Source organism: Eupeodes corollae, chromosome 3 (assembly GCF_945859685.1).
Source record: "Eupeodes corollae chromosome 3, idEupCoro1.1, whole genome shotgun sequence".
NCBI lineage: Eukaryota > Metazoa > Arthropoda > Insecta > Diptera > Syrphidae > Eupeodes > Eupeodes corollae.
This window is the reverse complement of record NC_079149.1, coordinates 65,803,004-65,824,637: the sequence shown is the minus strand read 5'-3', so window position 1 is coordinate 65,824,637 and position 21,634 is coordinate 65,803,004. Positions and strand designations below refer to the sequence as shown.

Below are 21,634 nucleotides of genomic sequence, written 5' to 3'. Positions count from 1 at the left end.
AAAATATAGCGAAAATTGTTACATTGTGGACAGTTCACGTAGTAAAATTATAAGATGTTCTTTTGCTCAATAATTGTAACATCCTTTTAGTAGTTCTTGCATAAAAGAGTAACAAGGAATCAGGGATTCGATATATCAGTGTCGAATGTCTCAGGTCCTTTGAAGACATGAAAATGCATAATATTTATTATAACATCCCTGGAAAATGTATTTCCTTTATTATAAAATGAATAAGATACTTCGCATGCGCGAAAAATATCCTATCACTAATGTTGTGTGCAATTTAAAACCCAGGAAAAAGTTATCAAAAGAAATCCTTCCTTATTTTTGATAAAATTAAGCTATTTTAAATTTAAATATTGTTTAATCATTAACCCTAACAAATTAAAAATGTTTCTTAAAATTAAATTCTTTCATACAATCGCCAGATAATACACATGTGTGCAATAATTTTAGAAGAAGTTTTTTTATATGCCGGTACGTTCAATAATTCTACTTGCACCCATAAAATATCCTTTCACATTATGGGATTTGAATCCACCCTTCTTATTTTTCGCGTAAGAATCTCTCTTAGTACGCGGCGATAGATTTCATGGGCGTGCAGTTGAACAGGATTTAACCTCACCGCCGGTTATGTTCACGTATTATTTTTTTATAGTCGCGTTATTTTTCAAAATCACAGTAGAAAATTAAAATTTGACCATCAAAAATACTTGAATTTATTGTTAATTTATAGAAACTTGGAATAGAAAGTTAGTAAAAGTAAGAAAACCTTTATTTTACCTCTAGATCGAGCATTCCTATTTACAATGTTCAACCATACGAATGTATTGATAAATTTCCAAAAAAAAATTATTTTCTTTAATAGAAAAATATTTAAAATTGAAAATCGTGTTGAATTTTAATCAAAACAAAGCAATCATAATAATTTTATTAAAATCAACTAAAACAGTATTTGAAAAAAGGTGCTCATTGAAAGAAATCGATACTTATATTGTGAAGGATACAGAATGGGCGCTCCCTTATGTTAAATAGGAACTTTTGCCTTGTAAATAAAATAAAAGTCTATGAATGTATGCGTTTGGTTTGTGAATATGAGACTTCAATACTAACATTGTTTAACTTGAATATGTTACAGAGTTTATATTATTGAAAAGCATTTTGAGCAAAAACATTAACATATAATACCTTTGAATAAAATAGAAACGAATTCATGTCTCATTGATTTCATTTCGGTTTCTATGAATTTTCTAGTTATGCGTATTTGAATGAGTGTGGACATAAGAGGAGAATATAAAATTCAATTTTAATAATGGATGATATGGACCCAAATTCGACCTCAAGCGAAGCTCAAGAGGCAATTGCTCTGAAAAAGGCCTTGGAATGGGAATTAAGTTTGGACTCAAGAGACTTAAGATCACATGCGTGGTATCATGGACCTTTGCCAAGGCAGCGAGCAGAGGAGATTGTTCAAAAAGACGGTGACTTTTTGATAAGAGACTGTGCTTCACAGCCAGATAATTATGTTTTATCATGCAAGACAAAGGCGTCTGTTTTACATTTTGTCATAAATAAGGTAAGTTTACTAACGAAGTGGGTCATTTATTTTATTTTTATATGGAGTATTAAAGTTCGAAAAATGGTTAAGAATTTGTGATTTCAAAATTATTTTTTTTGGAAACAGATTTGTTAATACTGACAATTAAGTCAAAGAATGGGAAACTGTTCCAATTTTACTTCTTACTCATACAAAAATTTAGGAATAGAAATTGAAATTAAAATTGATAGATAATAAAGAATTGATAATCTTGTTAGCTTTTGTTATTAAACAGAAAAATGTTTGATAACTAACGCTGAATGAGCAAACTAACTTAAGACACTGATTTAGCATTGGACTGAATGAGAAAAGACTTTATTTATACGGAAAATATTGTGAATTTAAAGTCTACAGTTTCTAAAAGTATAATACTAAATATTTCTAACTTAAAATATAACTATTTAAAAGTTCCGGATAGCATTTAAGTCTTCTCTTCCAAATTTTTTGTTTACAATATTTCTTTTGAGTAATTAGTTAAAGGTCCTCTCTTTAATGAAACAAAATGTTGCACCACCATAAATATTTATTTTAAGGGAGACAGGGTATACTAAAAACACTTAAGCCAGATGTAAATTTGAAAAAGTACATAAATATTAAGTGTCAAACCGAAATAATGTCCTTATTAAAGAAGTTCGATAAAGTTTAGGATCAGCTTTCTTTATTTTATTCAGTCATTCTGCTTTAATTTACTTATTTTAACTGTTGTTATTAAATAAATAATAAATTTAAACATTACATCTATTTAATAACGATATTTAAAAACTTTCATGCTTTTTAAACTTATATATGAATATATAGATACTTTTGCAACCCGAAACCGTTTATGAGCGAGTTCAGTACCAGTTCGAAGAAGATGCATTTGATGCTGTTCCCGATCTAATCACATTTTATGTGGGGTCAGGTAAATATTTTTAAGTGATACAATTTATCTTAAAAAGCTCTAATTTAAATATTTTCCAGGTAAACCCATATCAGCAGCCTCCGGCGCTCGCATCCAATATCCTTGCAACAGAACATATCCCCTTTCATTCTACGGCCACAAAATTGTCGGCAATCAGCTGCATACTCAAATGTTGGCTGGTATTCGAGGGGGGAGTCCTCTCAGTTCACCATCGCTTACTAGTCCTGGATTTCGGTTTACTCCGTATAATCAACAAAACAATAGTTACAAAAGTCCAATGTCTTCTCCACCTAGGACAAAACGTGATACCCCACCAAGACTTCCATCAAAAAAACAACGCTCGCAATCTCTCACGCCATCTCAATCTTCTGCCGTCTCTAGTATTAAAAGCGTAGAAACTTGTTCAAGTGCAGATGGAGTTATTCAGCAAAATGAGACTTCTACTCAAAAGTCAACAACTGACTTGAGGCGATTGAAAAACGGCGATAAATCTTCAAGTGTTGAAGGGATACCACCTCAACCGGTGGGCAATCATTGTAATGGATTTCAAACGATTGCTAGATCAACAATTAGTGAGACTGTTGAACATGTCAAATTTACTACCCACTCACTGCCACGCCCGAGTGTTGGAAGTCTGCGATTCGCTTCAATGAAGAGTCAGAGTTTAAACCGTGATTCAGGTGAAAACTCTCTCAGTCCCTGCATTGAGAGTAAAAATCTGCCAGAAGTTTCCGAAAAAGCACCTAGTCCTCCACCAAAGCCAATAAGACCTCCTGCACTACCAAAAAAAGAGAAGGACTTACACGAACAACTTCCTTTTAACAGAGTGGGTTCATACCACGCAAGTGGATCAGATTCTGGAAATGGATCGGGCGATTCTGTGCAGAGTTCAACTCCTGGCGACGTCAGCGAATCAAATCAACACCGTGGTGTTATTATTAAAAATCCTCGTTTTCTGCCTAACTCAGTTTCTTCGGTTACTTTGAAAAGCTTGACTGAATTTGACGTAGCCGAAGCAGAAGAAGAGCTCTCAACAATGGAATGTCCAACGATTGAATCGGTGAGTAAATTCTTTCAAATTATCACACACAATTTTTAAATTTGTATTTTCTTTGAAGGTCTCGAAATTTGATGTTGAAAACTTCAGTACGCTTCTATTGCCTTCATGTGAAAATAATCCGCTCGATGGTGATGCTCTGTCTACATTTAAAATGATGCTTCTTGAATCTGGCCCTAAAATTCTTGCCGAGCATATTACCCGTATTGACATAAATTTAATAATTGACAAAGTTGTAGAAGTTGAAGATAGCGATGCAAACATACTCCAATGTTGTGGCCTTGAGCTGCTTACATTGCCGCATGGGACAACATTTCGAAATGATCTTCTAGAAAGAACTCAGTGTATGAAACTGATGGTGGCCGTGACGATTCTTACTTGTCAAACCGATCTAGATCGAGCTGAAATCCTAAGCAAGTGGATACAAGTCGCCGTGGATACAAAGACCGCACTTGGAAATCTTTTTGGTTTTAGCGCTATTATGTTGGGATTGTGTATGCCACAGGTAAAGAAACTATTTTAATTCGTAATAGCTACTTAAAGAACGAAAATATTGTTCATAATGAATTTTTTGTGAAGTTAAAGTTACATTCAAATCGTTTTTTCAGAGCAGATTGAAATGTTCAGAATTTGATATTTTTGCTGTCGTATCTTTATTTTTTCATGACTAAAACATTTTTTTTCTAATTTCAGATTCAGCGCCTTGACAATGCATGGCATATCTTGCGGCAGAAATTTACTGACAGTGCATTCACATTTGAAGCTAAACTGAGGCCAACTTTGAAGAACATGAATGAATGCTCAAATCCCCAAGCCCCAAATACAACAGTTCCTCACGTGCTTTTGTACATTTTACTTAGGGATAGAATAATCGAGAACATGATAAACTCTGCGGCAACGGAGAAATCTTCCCTAGTAACTTCTTGTATTACACCTTGGGAGACAAAAGCAGATGATTTTGGGATGGCAATCTATTTTTTACATCTCGATTCAGCTCGTGGATTTTTAAGGAATCTTTCACTTTTTAGAAAGAACTCAAAGACAGTTATGGACGAATCGAATTCAAGATTAGACGAACTCTTGAGTGATGCGTTTAGGTAACAAACTAATTGTATTTTTTTTAAACATTTCATTGATTTTATTTGCTTAACAGGACTGAATTTCATATTAAATTCTTATGGGGTAGTAAAGGTGCCTTGGCAACACCTGAAGATCGGCACTCCAAGCTGGAGAAGGTGCTCGCATTAATGGCAGACAAATTTTGTAATGCTGACAATATATCTACAGCACCCTAAGATTTTCAAAAAAAAAAACATAAAACATAAACACTAAGCAACAAGTTTACATATTTTTATATCAAAATAAACAACTAGCCTGGAAATACATTACAAATCTTACATAATATTATTAAGTGTTTTATATGAAGCATTTGCATTTATTTTCGGATTAACTTATGTTCTATTCATATAAATATTAATTTGTTGAATATTTTTCTATATGTTTTAAGTGTGTTTTGACTACCTCAGAAGTAAATAATTAAGTTGCAATAATTACAAAAAAAGTTAAAGTGTAAAACAAACGCTATACGCAGATATTTTGATTATAAATTAATATTTTTATAAAACCTAGTTTTATAATTGCAATTTGTATCTTTGTTTTTAACATACAAACATAAGTAGGTAGATGTGCAGTTTTTCATTATAGTGTATTTACAAAATTTGCAGTATTTAATACGACACCAGAAACAATACTGTTACGGTAAACTCTTGCATTAGTCTTATATTTTTGGAATCAAAATGTTATTGAATCCTATAATAAAATATCAAAATTTATAGATTTACAAATAGATTTCTTTTAACATATTCATAAAATTGCGACAATATTATAATTATCATATATTTGTTTAAATTATTGTTAGTTTGAAATGTATACACAATATTGAAAGTAAAGTATACACCATTGCTAAAGTATTATTATAAATAAAAGTAACAAAAAATGATTCATACATAAGTACATAATAAATTAAATTGTGTTTTATTTTATCAAGTTTATAACAAATCTTATTGGAAATTATTAATATTAGTTTATCTTTATTAATTGTTTAAAGGAAAAAGATGGAGTGTACAAAAGTAAAGTAAATATATCAAACAGGAAATTCGTTGTAATACAAAAAGCAAAAGGTAGTTCAGAAGTTAGTCATACAATAAAAACTCAGCAGAGGGTTTAACTTTAAATTGACATGTGTACATTATAATTTAACATTTAGATGTGCGTATTATTATTATTACAACACCCCTCCTCAATTAAAAGTTATTTAAGATTTAACATTTTACAAAATTTCTTTAAATTATTCTTATTAAACGGTTTAGTAAGTCCGTCAGCAACTTGGTTGTTTGTTTCAATATATTTTACATCAATAATATTTTTCAAAATTTTATCTCTAACAAAATGGTATTTAATATCAATGTGCTTAAGGCGTTTATGATTTTCTGGGTTTTTCGAAACAAATATAGCAGATTGGTTATCATCAAATATTACAGCTGGTTCATTTTTATCATTAAGTCCAATTTCAATTAATAAATTTCTAATCCAGCAAACTTCTGATACGCCCAATGCCAATGCCACAAACTCGGCCTCTGTTGATGATAGAGCCACGCACTGCTGCTTCGACGATGACCAGGAAACTGTGCAACCATATACCATCATCACATAGCCCGATGTTGATTTGCGATCTTCTTTGTCACCTGCCCAATCCGAATCTGCGTAGCCAACCAATGTTTCAGAAGTTCGATTCTCAAAAACTAATTTTAAGTCCAAGAAACCTTGAATATAGCGGAGGACTCTCTTAAGTGCTTGCCAAAGTTGCTCGTTGCCGGATGATTGATATCTGCTGAGGTAGCTAATTGAAAAAGATAAATCAGGTCTACATGTTAACATACAATACATTAAATATCCTATTAACTGTCTACATCTGGATGTTAATTCTGAATCATTAGACGGTTCTTTAGTAATGGTTGTATTAGGTTCGATTGGTGTTGTAACTGCCTTGCAATGTTCCATATTGAATTTAACAAGCAGGTTCTTTAGGTAATCCTTTTGATCAATAGTTATTTTATTTTTAAATTGTACTATATTCATGCCTAGATAATTTGAAACTTTTCCTAGGTCTTTCATTTTAAAAGTTTGGTTAAGTTCTTCTTTTACCTTTTTGACATCACTTTCATGCTCTCCTATTATTATCAGGTCGTCAACATATAATAACACGAACATTTTTCTTGCTGATTTGAAGTAAAGGCAGTAATCAGATTTACTTCGATCAAATCCTAGATTCGTCATGAAGCTATTGAATTTTTGGTTCCAGTACTTGGGTGATTTCTTTAAACCATACAATGATTTATTTAACTTTAATACTCTTGAGTCATTTTTCATACCATCTGGTTTAAATAAGTATACTTCTTCGTCAATGGAACCATTCAAAAAGGCGCATTTTACATCCATTTGATATATTGGTATTTCATATTTCAAAGCTATGGCTAATAGAATTCTTAGTGTAGGTAACTTGGCGACTGGAGCATAAATTTCAGAATGATCAAAATCTTCTCTTTGCTGAAAACCCTTTGCTACTAATCGCGCCTTAAATTCTTTTTCGCCTTTCATTCCCGATTTAATTTTAAATACCCATTTGGTTTCTATAGCTTTCTTTCCTTTAGGCAATTCTGTTTCTGTCCATGTTTCATTTTCCTTTAAGGAATCTAACTCGTTTTGGATCGCTGCTGTCCATGAATGTCCGTCTGCTCCTGTTACTGCCTCCTCATAACTTATCTGATTTAATTCTTTGGCCATTAACAAACACCCCATATCATAATCATTATATTTTGTTGGTAATTTAACTGACCGTCCACTTCGTGTCAAACTTTCTGTTTCTCTATCCTTCACCTCAACTTCGCCTTCCATGTTCATGCTGTTTGCACCCAAACCTCTATCTCCATCTATGTCAATGTCAGCATTAAAAATATCTACTCTGCACTCAACCCTGTTTATTTCATCATCTGTTTCTAGAGATTCATTTTCTTCGACTATTTCTTCATTTTGTTCTTTCTCTCTATCTGTGTTTGCATTATGTGCATATTCTGTTACTATCGATGCTTTGCAACTTTCCTTAGTATTTATTTAGTTCCTGTTTTCTTTTACGTCTATTTTTCTTGAATTAAATACTACATTTATTGCTGTCACTACTTCTTGTTCTTCGTTCAGGTATATTCTATAACCTTTTGTGTTTTCTGTGTAACCAACTAAAATTCCTTCCTTTGCTTTAGCATCCCATTTCTTCCTCTTTGCATCAGGAATATGTACATAAGCAACAGAACCTATGGCTTTAAAGTAATCTATTTGTAGCATTTTCTGAAACCACAATTCGTAAGGGGATTTATTTTTGATTGAACTAGTGCCAGTGCGATTAATTATATATGTTGCTGTGTTAACACATTCGGCCCAAAACTTTTTGTCAAGACTAGCTCCTAACAAGATGGCACGAGCAGATTCTACGATCGTTCTCATTTCTCGCTCAATTTTCCCGTTTTGTTGTGGGGCATACGGTACTGTGAGCTGGTGTCTAATGCCTTTTAAATTCAAGATATCTCTTACCTTAACATTTGAAATTTCCGTGCCGTTGTCGGACCTCAACACTTTAATTTTTACGCCAGTGTCATTCTCTGCTGCTTCGATGAACTCTTTTAATTTGTCCGCGACTTCTGTTTTGTTCTTCAAAAAGTAAACAAATCTAAAATGAGAATAATCGTCTTTAAAAATTAAAAAGTATTTGCTGCCACCGATGCTTGTGACTTCCATCGGTCCATTGAGGTCGACATGGACTATTTCACAAAGGCCTGTTGTTGAATGGGTACTGCTCTTGAACGGCAAACGATGCATCTTGCCCTTTTGACAAGCGTCGCAACAATCGAAATCGGGTTTATTAACTTGAATATTATGCTTTTCTAAGATATTCTTACACTGCAGAATGTTTTGGTGTGCGAGACTTTCATGCCATGATGTCAGTGACTGTGATAGCAATGCGATTGGTGGTAACACTTTGACTTTCATGATATATATACTTCCTCTTCGTAATGCCATTGCTTGAATATTGTCTTTAGAATCTACGATTTTACAAACATCTGAAAGTCCTTCGATTTTGTAACCTTTTGTTAACACCTTGCCTAGAGAAAATAGATTGGTCTTTAGCTCTGGAACATGTAACACCTCTAACATGTCTCTTCTCTCCCAACTACTCCCGTTGTATGCCGAAACTGACACACTTCCTCTACCCATCGCCTTAATTTCTCTGCCATCACCTATGGTTATCATCATGTCAACCAATTCATAGTTATTTATCCAATCTTTGTTGCATGACATGTGGTGACTTGCACCACTGTCCAAATACCAAGTTTCTTGTTGCAAATCAAAACCACTGAACAACGCGGAACCAATAAAAGCAGTCGGATTTTGTTCTTTTTCTTTCTGAATCCGGTATCTGCAATCCTTGATGAAATGTCCTGGCTTCTTACAGAAGTGACACAATCTTTTTGGTTCGTTTTTGTTAATTTCTTTTTGCCTGTTGAATCTTCCATGGTATTTGTTTTTATGTTGGCTCAGAAAAGCTATGTCTTTTGATGTCATTTCAACTTGACTGCTGCTTCTCTCTTCTTCCACGAGCAATCTAGAAATGAGCTCGTTTAACTTTTGGTCCTTTGTTGGGACAGATTCCCAAGCAGACACGAAATGTTTATACTTTTCTGGTAGCGACATTAGCACTTTCGTCACGACCATAGTTTCCGAGAGGTTTTCACCCATGCCTTTGAGTTGGTTCACTAAATCTTCGATTTGCGAAATGAAGGCCGACATTGGCTCTTCGAATTTAAGGTTAAAGAACTTCTGTTGCAGTAAATGAATACTTACTTTCGATTTTGGCTCATAAATGGTGTTTAATTTTTCCCACATCTCTGCACTGCTTTGACATGCTAACAAGTGTGTTAGGATTCCTTCTTCTATCCTGGTAACCAGTAGTTCTTGTGCGGATGCGTCTTTACTTTCCCATTCCTTTAGCTTTTCAGTTTCGGTTGGCTTCAAAAGAGTTCCATTTACAACTTCTAGGAGTTTCTTGGACCTAAAAACAATCGTCATTTGGAATTTCCACGTGGGCCAATTTCTTCCATTTAATCGATTGTGGACAGCAACATCGACTTTAGTTTCCATTTTTAATGAATCGACTTTAAACAAATAATTTCTTATAATTTTCAATTTAAATTGGTGTCTGGGCCTATAACCTATTAATATTAGTTTATCTTTATTAATTGTTTAAAGGAAAAAGATGGAGTGTACAAAAGTAAAGTAAATATATCAAACAGGAAATTCGTTGTAATACAAAAAGCAAAAGGTAGTTCAGAAGTTAGTCATACAATAAAAACTCAGCAGAGGGGGTTAACTTTAAATTGACATGTGTACATTATAATTTAACATTTAGATGTGCGTATTATTATTATTACAACAGAAATATGACTAACCTTAAAGGGGTTAACTATGTAGATACAAAAGTTAAGAAATACAGAGATAAGCTGTTAATAAGTTAAGCTTTCCTAAAGCATCAGATATTTAACACCATGAAGATACAATTACACGTTCAAAGTAAAAGGTAAACTTGTCACCAAATAAACAAATCTGATTAATGTTGTCCCAAAATGCGTTGAGGGTTTATTTTTTTTTCTTCAAAACGACCATACCTTTGCTAAGGTTTTTATAATCTCAACTTCATTATAAAAGCTTAACATTTTCTGCCTTTCAATCAAATTTGAGTTAATAGAGGGCCTCTAAAAAATGTATCGTATATCCAAGGCGAGCATGCATTTACTTACGACGCAGACGAACGCAGTCTTTTTGGGACTGCAGTTAAGTCACTAATAAGACTTTTTTTCTTTAGTGTTTTAACTTACAAAAGTACTTTAACTGTTACTAAACAGTCAGCAGTTAGTACTTACTTTCTTACTTGGCAGTTAAAAAAAGCAGTTAATTGACTAAAAGTTAATTAACTGCAGTTCTTTTAACTGGGTTTAGTCTTTTTAGTCAGTAGACATTTCTTTTTTTACTGGGGTATTAAAATTTTTAGTCAGTAAGTCTTTTCACTGCAGTTAATTAACTTTAAGTCAATTAACTTTTTTTAGTATTTTTACTTCTTTTAGTCTTTATATTACGTCGTTTGAGAGTATATTCAAAAAGTTTGAATATTGATGCGTTTTGAAAACGCCATTAAAAATGTTATTCAGATTTCTCATACATTCTATAGAAAACCTCATTGTTATGAGCCAAACAGCATTGTTACCTCATTGCATAGGTAACAAATACATATTTCATATTATTTTCAAAATCCCTGTAGTATCTTAGTCGAAATAGTAAAATAAATTGAATTGCTTTAAAGTTAATTAACTGCAATAAAAAGACTTACTGACTAAAAACTCTAATCCCCAGTAAAAAAAAGAAATGTCTACTGATTGCACTACGGGCTTTGTTTATTCTACTGTTAACATCCAGGTCCATCCCGCCATCGACAGCTATAAAACGTCCCAGATAATTAAACTGCTCGACCTGCTCTATGGTCCCCTGCCTTAGAATAACTTGTGTGCTTTGGCCCGTGGTCATAACTTTGGTCTTATTTGTGTTAATCCTTAAGCCAGCCACCTCTCCATTCAATTGCAGCGAATGACACATCTGATTTAAGCCTGCCGTGTTGTTTGCCATGAGACATATATCGTCAGCATAATCTATGTGGCTAGTCAAACAGACTCCATTGGATACCGTGGCTTTCATTTGTAACCACCGTAGCAGTCATCACATCGTCAACCGCCAGCAAAAACAGAATTGTCGACAAGACATCTCCTTGTCTTACTCCTTGACGCACATCTAAGGAGTCAATTTTCTCAGGGATTCCTCGCGCAATAAGCGATCTCCGTATGCATTCACGATTGATCCGATCAAACGCCATCTCAAAGTGAATGGAACTCAGATGACTGTTCGAGTATGATGTTGATGTGGTCGACGCACGATCGGCCACTGCGAAACCCAGCTTGGTGCCTATTGAGGGTAGACTCGATCCTGAAATTAATCCTCTCAAGAATAATTGTTGCCATAAACTTCGGTAAACGGACAGAAATGTGATACCGCGCGTTATTACAGTTTTTGAGGTTTTCTTTCTTTGGTAACTTTACAATAACTCCATCCTTCCAGTCCCTTTAGTAAGTTTCACTCTCCCAAACAGCCTGCACGAGTTTATGCAAAATACGGGAAGATGCCTCATGGTCTGCTTTCAGGATTTCTGCGGGAATACCATCAAGTCCAGCTGTTTTGATTTTCTTTAGAAGATATATCGCATTACTTATCTCTGTGCTTGTGTGGGGGCTGGTGTCAATACCCCTAGAAAATCTACGCACGTTGTTCAATTGTGGATTCAATTCTGCATTGTGGTCATCATATAGCAGCGCACGAAAGTTGCTCTTTGTAGCTGATCTTCTACCGTCACTAAAAGGTTGCTGTTCAAATCTAACACGGGATGGTTAGTGTTAGTGCTACTACGCTGTCCGACAATGTCCTTAGTGATTTTATACAGCTCCCTTGCATCCCCTCTTCCTGCAGCATGTTCTTTGATATCTGATTTTTCAGAAATCCCTAGCTCTTGTCTGCCTGGGTATAGTTTCAGCTCCAGCTTCCATGTAAGCGCTCTTAATTTAGCCCCACAAAGCATCTACCGATCAGCCAGCATTTTGTATGTTCGATAATTTATCGCGGAGTGTGGTGACGAAATTACGACGTACATTAGAGTCATTTAGAACGCTTGTGTTGAATCTTGGTCTCCTTGCTATACCCTCTAAGCAATGCTGTACAGCAGCTGATCGTAAGCGAAGCAAACCCAGTAGCAAGCGATGGTCACTACCTGCATCAGCCTTTCTTTCGTTACGAACATCGCACAATGACTTCCTCCATTTCTTCTTTATAATGAAGTGATCTATTTGATTTTTGGTTCGACCATCGGGAGATTCCCAGGTGATTTTGTGGCAAGTCTTGTGCGGAAATAAAGAACCCCCAATCACAAGTTGACGAGCGTTGCAGAAGTCGACAAGCATATCACCATTTTCGTTACGTTGACCTAAGCCATGCTTACCCATAACTCGTTGGAGGCCTACGTTATCAGAATCAATTTTGGCATTAAAGTCCCCTATGATTATAATGATTGTTCATATTGGGTGCATTCATAAAGCTAGTGACTACGTAGTCAAAATTTACCTAGCTTTGTGAATGCAGAACTACACTACAAAGCTAGTCAATCTGGAATTGTCATATATATAAAAAATAAGAAAAATTTTTGATTTGATAACTTTTACTTATCTTTTGTGTTTTTAAATTCAATAAAATCAAATTTAAGTCACAATTTGAACGATTTATATTTGTATTTAAATACTGAACAATTTATTTTATTTTGAATTCGTGTGTCTTTATCGAGCAGCTGATTGTGAAACTCAAAACCATTCTCCACTAACTTTGTAGCCGAATTGTTTACACTACGCCGGTGAGGAAATTTCAACTACTTTTGTAGTTAGATTTAGACTATCATAATCCCTTGACTACGCTGCCACTAGCTTTGTGAATCGACCATTATCAAAACCTAACTCAAACTCAAGTTATTGTAGTTTAGCCTTAAAACTACCCGTGAAACACCCTTATTTTCATCCCCAAAATACATATATTGTATTCTTTTTTTGGCGTTTGAGATTGGTATGAATGTGTTCGAGGTGTAGTCAACTCTTTCCGGGCACCATCCGACGTAGTTTAAGTTTAGTAGGACCAAAAACTTGCATATATGTACATGTTTCAATTTACAATTTTGCTTATTACCTTTTTTTTTAAATATAAGAATGACTTCTTTACCATCATATTTGTCCTTATTTCTTCGGTTTTACTTGCGTCTTAATTTCATTGCGATGTTGCAAATAGTTGCTGAGATATGACGGATGGAAAATATGTGCTTTCAAATACATGTCTGCTTAATTTTAGTCCTTTCTCACTTTTTTACTAACAAATCTATGCATAAAGTTATTGTTTAAATAACTTAACTCCATGAAAATGATGACACAAAGTTGGGATGTTGTGACCACCACGGTGGGCCCCCCCACCTATTTTATTTGCAACGGAACCTATGGTAAATATGCTATAGCTTGGGAATTATTAATTTTTGTTTAAAAAAAAGCGATGTTTCCGTTAGATTGTATTTCAAGCGAAGGTGTTGTATTTTTAACTTCCCATAGGAAGTTATAGTAATGGGTCAGATTTGTCAAATTGACAGTTTTGACATTTCTCGACGTTTCAAGGTTCCTAAAGTCGAAATAAAAGATTTTTAAAACGTCCGTACGTTAACGACGTTTTTTTCGTCATCCATAGCTCAAGAACCAGTAGAGATATCGACTTCAAATAAATGTTGTTATACAGATAATAATGCAAAAAGATGCAGAAAGGGCTCTCAAAAAAATTGCGTGGTGGTTTTTTTTACCATAGCAGTTAAAAAAAAGGGAACATTTTGGTTAACCCTAAATATCTCACGAACCAAAATCGCTACGGACTTAAATTAAATGCTATATAATATATTGTAACGTGATACCAATCAAGTATATTTTTTGAAAAAAAAAACAATTAGCGGTGTTTTTTTATAAATCAAAACAACTGAAAAAAAATGTGTCACCTCGAAAATTTTACGAATACAAAATGATTTTATCTCCAAAACAATTTCGTGCAATGAAAAATAACGTTTTTAACATGTGGTAAAATTTTGAGAAAAATCGAAAAAAAAACATTACTCAATGTTTTAGTTATTAAAAATTGAATTTTGACTCAAATATCTTTTGAAAAACTTGAGATTATGGTTTCCAACTAATTTTAACTTATAAAAAATATTGTTTTCAACGTTCGGAAACATTTTAAGAAAAATCGAATTGACAGTTTTTTTACAAAAAAAATAAAAACCTAAACAAAAAAATTAATAATAGTTCGTAAAAATTGATTTTCGACTTAAATAACTTTTCAATGCTCTGAGATTATGGCTTCCGACTTATTTCAACTTATAAAAAATATTTTTGTCAACAACCAGTATTTCGAGAAAAATCTAATTGACTCAAATAACTTTTCAAAACTTTTAGACATTGGCTTCAAACTACTTTTATCTTTTAATAAATATTGTTGTCAATATTCAGTAAAATTTTGAGAAAAATCTAAGCACCTAAAAAAATCTAATACTAAAACTTTGTAAAAATTTACTTTCGACTTGAAAAGCTTTTCAAAATTTAAAATTATCGTCTTCAAACTTTTTTATTTCACAGAAAATATTGTTTTCGATATTCAGTAGTTTTTATAAAAATCCAACAGTCCGTTTTTTCATAAAAAAATAAAATCTATAAAAAATATTACGCAAATTTGGTAAACATTGATGTTCGGTTGTTGATATTTAAAACTAGATTTTCAAAATAAACTATTTCTTTTTATGAAAAATATTGTTGGTAATTTTTAAGAATAATTTAACTGACAACTTTTTTAACCCAACACGAAAACATACAAATCGACAGACGTGATATGAAGTCATCAGTGTGGGTCGCATCCCAGCCTCTTTTTGTATTCTGTTTTAAAGTTAATGAAAAGGTGGCAATAGACAAGGAATTAAATACGTAAAACCGTGCACATTTCGTGCCTAACTTCACAGTGCAACTTTACTTGACAAATTACTGTAATCTGCAATACTATTTGTTGACGTTCCTCGTGCCGCCTCGATCTTTGCACTCGGTTGCTCTGCGCAAGGGTAAGCATAGTTGACAGGTAGGCTGCAATATCAAAAAATTGCCTCGGGCAAAAGTACCTTTTATTTGAAAACGCAATGGCTAAATTTCAATTAAACTAATGAATTAGAAATAATCTTAATATAATATCAACAATCAAAGCATTTACGGCATAATACGAAAAAAACGTGTCCTAAAATTCCAATTAATCGTTTATTAAACTGGATATAGCTACAAAAAAAAACAGCCCTTGTGCAGAAATGTGTGCAAAAGTTATAAATGTCAAAATCTTTAGATACCATTTTTCTAAAATCGCACAATTTTCATGAAATAACAATCACCTATCTTTTAGTAGTTATGTCACTGCAAATGAATTGCCTTTATCAATAAGTTGTTGTTTAATTTCTGAGCCCAAATAAAATTGGTTGTTAAATAAAAAAAAACCTTATGTTTTAGTAAAACAAAAAATATTATAGATAAATATTTTTGCCAAGAAAATTTTGTATGCGAAGAAACTTCTCTCTTCTTTTCTTGTTCAGCTTGCCAAACAGTTCCTTTTTGCTTCAACTATATTTTTACTCTGCTAGATCTGACCTATGTTCGTTTATCCCATTGAACGGAGCTTTTGCGAAATTGACAAGTCCAGTTCCAGTTCAGCACTTTTTCCATCAAATAGTTTACCTTTACATATTTTTACATGATTGTTTAAATAAAACATTTGGTATGTTATAGAGTGGTTTTGTAAATAAATTAAACAAACACAAAATACCAACTTCGTTGCATTAATGAAATAGAATGATTTTCTAAAAAACAAAAGAAAAATAATCATAAAAGTCTGCATGCCGAAATTGTAGTGAATCATCTCCTTCAAAAAGGTAAATTCTGATTGAAACTCAAAAAATCAATACCAACAAATAGTAAATAATAAATTATTTTCTCATTTGAAAACTGATTGTGTTATCTTTTTTTACCATTTTAGCCATAATGCCCATAGTAAATATTTTGAAAAAAGCCTCTAGTCTAATCCTGGGTGAAGAAAAGTGCGACGAAAAAATCGATAATATCTATGAAGACAACGAAATACTTTTTTGCAAGAACAATGTCTGTATCCATCCCCCGACTGTAGCTCGACAAGAATCCGATATTCTCCACTATCCAGGATACCTGACCGTCACTACAAAGACATTCATTGATCAATATAACAATGCCAAACGCCATACCTTGCTTCTCACCTGGATTCCCAATTCATCACTTTGCAAGTGTTCATCATCCGATGAAAACTGTCCAGCATTCATGGCTGCAATTAGGGCTCAGGATCAGACAAGTCTTGACCAACGTATAAGTTGCTTGAACAATTGCAGCACTGCATCTGGTGATAAAAACTCGTCAAATGGTGACAAAGCACCAGAAGAAAATGACGTAGCCAATCAGAAGGATGAAAAAGAGGATGCTGATGATATGCGAGAGCTTAAAAACGAACTTCAACCACTTTTGGGCGGGAATTCTGCTACAATTGAGGACTTACATTCCATGCTTAAGAAAAACCCAGTAACATCGGTGAACATCACCATCGCCAATCCTTGCATTGAGAATACTACGTCAACTTACAACTGTGTTGGTACTGAACGAGACAAGATGCAACTTTCCGATTGTTCAGACGACAACAATCCCAACTGGATGACTCCCGAGCTTCTAGCTTTCAAACACAATCTCTCGTTTCCCGATAGCGCTAATGCAACTCCGACTGTTAAGCGGAAAACTCTGGTTAAATGCCGAAGATTTTCCGTAGATCTCAGCCAAATGCGATCACTCCGTTTGTTCTTCAACGATGACAATTGCACCTCTGGCCAGTTGGTCATTGCTTCAAGGGAATCACAATACAAGATTCTGCACTTCCACTACGGTGGCTTAGATCACCTGGCTCAGGTGCTTCACCAATGGCATTGCTTCTTGCATAACATAACGTTGGCGCCCAGTAGCCAAGAGAAGCAAAATCTCCCCTACCGGCAGTTTATGGTTTGTCGCCCAGAGGTCAAGAAGTCCGAACTGCATCCAGACGAGGGAAACGTAAAGAAAATAACAACGAACTTTTTCTATGGGACGTTGTTAAATGAAAAGGGTCAGATTGACGATGATCTGTTGCTGCGCAAGTGCGTCTTCTTTGGGGGATTGGAGAAGAGCCTGCGAAAAACAGTATGGCCGTTTCTGCTCAAGTGCTACTCATTTGGCTCTACCTTTGAAGATCGAGCTGTGCTGATCGACATTAAACGGCAAGAATATGAAGAGATCACCAGTAGAAGGTTGTACTCGATGTCGCCTGAAGAGCAAATCATGTTTTGGAAGACGGTCCAATGTGTGGTTGAGAAAGACGTCGTCCGCACGGACAGATCTAATCCTTTCTTTTGCGGAGATGACAATCCCAATACTGAAATCATGAAGAACATACTTCTTAATTATGCCTTTTACAATACGGGAATGTCCTATTCGCAGGGCATGAGTGATCTACTGGCACCGGTCTTGTGCGAGATACAGAATGAGTCCGAAGCGTTCTGGTGCTTTGTCGGCTTGATGCAGAGAGCTATATTCGTATGCACTCCTACTGACAATGACATCGACAGGAATCTTAGCTATTTGCGCGAACTAATACGCATTATGCTACCCAAGTTCTATGAGCACCTGCAGAAGCACAACAATGCACTGGAGTTACTATTTTGCCACCGTTGGCTTTTGTTGTGTTTTAAACGAGAATTCACCGAAGCTGTTGTGATTAGGATGTGGGAGGCTTGCTGGTCGAATTACCTCACGGATTACTTTCACTTATTCCTATGCTTGGCTATTATTGCCGTCTATGCTGATGATGTGATCGCACAAAATCTACGGGCAGATGAGATGCTTTTGCATTTCAGCTCACTTGCCATGTACATGGACGGCCAGCTGATTCTGAGGAAGGCTCGTGGTTTATTACACCAGTATCGTCAATACCCCAAGATTCCTTGTACTTTATCGGGGTTGTGTAAGCGTTGTGGACCAGGAATGTGGGATTCTGAGCATAGACCCGCCCTCGAGTGTATTGGACATACCGATGATGAGAAATGCTCACTTTCAATTGACTAATGATGCATATTTTGTGTTGGTTCGATGCAAGGAAAAGAAATTAAATTAAAAATACAGCACACTATTTCTATCAAAAATAAAAACGATATGAATATTTATTATTATATAGTACAGTTTCTCCAAGTCCGAAAATGTTGACGCTATTTTGTTTGTATTTCTGTATTAACGCGCATTGCTAGCACATATATGTAAGAGCATCAAGATGTGAAACCAAAGACAAAGCTAATATTGCTTCTAGTAAATATATTGAAAACTAATGTGAAATCAAAAATTAATTACGATGTTATGCATAAATTTAATAAAAGAAAAAATGTTTGTTCGACTCATGCCTCTATCATGCTTAGTAAGTTATGTATATTTAAAACAATAAAAGAAATATGATGAAAATAAAATATTTTCCGCGTAGGATTCCTAAATGTTATAAAAGAATAGTTTTGGTGTGGTTTTATGATACGTAGTATGTAAAACTATTTTGCAAAGACGCCTGGGCTCACTTTAAGCATGTTTCAGCTTCGTTTTTATTCACAAGGAGTTCAAACTTTTGGAATCAGCATTGAATTTTAGGTCCCTTGCATATTGTATGCTTGAACGCTGAATCCTACAAAGCTGATCTTCATCTAGTTGTATTTTATTCCAAACTTTCAATTGAAGATTCTCTTGAAATTTATATGCAATTTATTTTTCAGAAGTAAAATTCAGATAATTGTATAATAGCGATATATACATTAAAACCAAATACAACTAAATGGGGACAGTTGGTATGTATGTAAAATATAACTAAAACTATACATCAATGTGAAATCTATCGGCATTTGGCACGAAACAAAAATTGCACGCCGGAAAATGTCATTGAATGCGTCTATAATGCTATTCGGAAGTAAGATTTTTCAAATACCTACAACTAGCTTAATGCAGAATTCAAAATCTATTGATCTTAAACCAAGACTATGTGTTTGTACTCACACATATTGCTGAGGTGTACCTTAAAATGAAAAAGGGTACGGACTTTTTTATAGAGATCATGACAGCTCTTGAAAGTAAAGATGAAGAGTCACCAATTTTTTTTTAATTTATTCTTAAAACTATCTTAAACCTAGACAATAATTCATTAAACTAGCCAAATTAACCATAGCTTACAACTAACTTACTGGTCCCGTACGGACACTCTAAGTTTAACAATAATACTAAATGGTAATGCCTTTCGGCCCTTAGATCTATTTTACTGTAATTCATTTTATTTATTTTTGTTTATTAGAAAATAAAAAAAAAAAACTAATTTCAATATGATTTTTTTTATTTTTACTTAAAATTAGGTCCTTAAATAAAACTTAAAACTAAATTAAACCACCTGTTCTACCTATAAACTACTTAAAAATAAACCAACCACAGCAGCAAATCTAATTATCTTACATTTTTTGTTTTTCGCATTTTGTTGTTTTTTTTTTTTGTCTTTATTTTTTTCATGTTTTTTTATTCTACTTAAAACTAAACCCTAAAAATATAAAATAAGTATGTAAGCCGGCAAAGGCTTAAAACCTCATCACGACTACCCAATATCAAGTGCCGATTGAAGCCACCAAAACTGGTTCTCCTGCTTCACCCTATCAGTTCGAACCCGTTCGGACACAGCCCTACTGAACCAAGGAGCTCCCGACTGTCCCGGAGTCGCCTATCCACGGTTCGTCGTATGACATGGTAGATTAACGGAACTGCCAATCTATCCTGTATCAGACCGCATCTATCTAAAAAGAGGAATGCCTCTGGTGGAATGAAGCCGCTCAAGCGTGCACTCTCAAAATACTCGTCGTTTGGTCGAAGACATACAGTCGTGGTCATACAATTAAGCCATCAATATATAGCGAAAGATTTCGTTAAAAAACGAAGAAACCTAACAGAATGAGAAATTAATTTATTTGTGCAAAATATACATTTACAGTCTTATTTAATAGAATTCGCTAAACAGATGAATAGTTATACAGTGAATAAGGATTTATGTAGGCTCTATGTAACGTTGCAAAAATTCCTATTTATAAAAAAATCTGCTATAAATTTTAGTTATACAATGCTTATATCAAAAAAAGTGCCAAAAGTACTATAAAATCTGCTAGTTGTCATAACAACTAAAATATAACAAAATAATTCCAATTATTTGTATGATATTCTCTTTCTATCTATATTTTTTTTAGATTCTTCGTTTCTTCGGCTCACGAGCTAAACTCGAGAGGCATTATTGTTTTTATTTTAATTTCAAAAAGAGAGGAGAGAAATCAAAATGACATTTACGAAATAATAATAACAATAATTTCCTTATGTAGGCTCTATTCAACCTCAAAACGCGTTTAGCTTATTATGGGACTATGCAACCTTGTATAAGTTTTATAAATAGCATTTTTGCGTTTAGAGGCATTATAGAGATAACATAACTTTATGTAGGCTCTATACAGCGTTTTTAAATAAGACTGTTAGTTACTAGAAGTTCAGAAGATAGGTATTTTATTTTTAAAAAATACCTTTGAAAAACTTATTACAGTAATGATATGTGGTTTTAATCAAATTTGGAAGTGGACACGTAATTAAGCATCTGCAATGAAGTACGTTTATAAATAACTGTTGAAGGCAACTTTTTTACCTTCAATGGATCTAGTATTTAGTTAAATATCCTTTATGTTTTATTACTTCTGTGAATCTTTTTTGCATTGTACCTACAAGCAATTAACACTGGGCAAGAGTTATTTTTGACCACTCTTCTTAAACAATGTTCCAAAAAGAAGCCTTATTCGTAGGTTTTCTAGCCGCAACTGCTTTTTTATGATACCCCATAGAAAATCAATTTGAGCAGGCCACTCCAGGACTTCGATTGCATTTAATTCAAACCAGGATTTTACGACCCGAGAGCAATGCTTCTGGTCGTTGTCGTGTTGAAATATCCAGGCTAACGGTAAGTTGTCAGCATAATCCCTATTTAAATGACTGTCCAAAATGTCCTTGTACATTTCTCCTGTCATATTTCCATGAATGGACCACCTCCTGATGATGTAAAACATCCCCAAACCATCACGGAAAACCCTCCATGTTTTACAGTTTTTTTTTTTGTATTTCGGGTCCAA

General features: G+C 34.0%; 2 protein-coding genes across 4 annotated transcripts; both read left to right on the top strand.

Annotated features, from left to right (window-relative positions):
• The first annotated feature begins 300 nt into the window (after positions 1-300).
• On the top strand, positions 301-5,548 carry LOC129952365 (breast cancer anti-estrogen resistance protein 3 homolog). 3 transcript variants are annotated; one of them, XM_056064917.1, is made up of 7 exons: positions 301-477; positions 1,255-1,576; positions 2,396-2,498; positions 2,558-3,558; positions 3,617-4,060; positions 4,249-4,652; positions 4,709-5,548. In XM_056064917.1, the coding sequence occupies exons 2-7, from the start codon at positions 1,313-1,315 to the stop codon at positions 4,848-4,850; spliced, it is 2,358 nt and encodes a 785-aa protein (XP_055920892.1). In that variant the 5' UTR covers positions 301-477; positions 1,255-1,312; the 3' UTR covers positions 4,851-5,548. The 3 variants fall into 3 exon arrangements, with proteins under 3 accessions (XP_055920892.1, XP_055920891.1, XP_055920889.1); XM_056064916.1 differs by lacking the exon at positions 301-477 and adding an exon at positions 580-752; XM_056064914.1 differs by lacking the exon at positions 301-477 and adding an exon at positions 580-762 and having other exon boundaries at positions 4,709-5,547.
• A 10,497-nt stretch (positions 5,549-16,045) lies between these two features.
• Positions 16,046-18,872, top strand: LOC129951062 (TBC1 domain family member 16). Its single transcript, XM_056063068.1, has 2 exons — positions 16,046-16,288; positions 16,393-18,872. Exon 2 carries the CDS (start codon positions 16,398-16,400, stop codon positions 18,525-18,527), a length of 2,130 nt encoding a protein of 709 aa, XP_055919043.1. The 5' UTR covers positions 16,046-16,288; positions 16,393-16,397; the 3' UTR covers positions 18,528-18,872.
• The last annotated feature ends 2,762 nt before the right edge of the window (positions 18,873-21,634 follow it).

Excerpts from the sequence above, each read along its gene's own strand:
- LOC129952365 (XM_056064917.1), top strand. The coding sequence starts at position 1,313 with ATGGATGATATGGACCCAAATTCGACCTCAAGCGAAGCTCAAGAGGCA. Across the intron at positions 1,577-2,395 it reads TACATTTTGTCATAAATAAG|ATACTTTTGCAACCCGAAAC; the intron begins GTAAGTTTACTA and ends ATGAATATATAG. Across the intron at positions 2,499-2,557 it reads CACATTTTATGTGGGGTCAG|GTAAACCCATATCAGCAGCC; the intron begins GTAAATATTTTT and ends AATATTTTCCAG.
- LOC129951062 (XM_056063068.1), top strand. The coding sequence starts at position 16,398 with ATGCCCATAGTAAATATTTTGAAAAAAGCCTCTAGTCTAATCCTGGGT.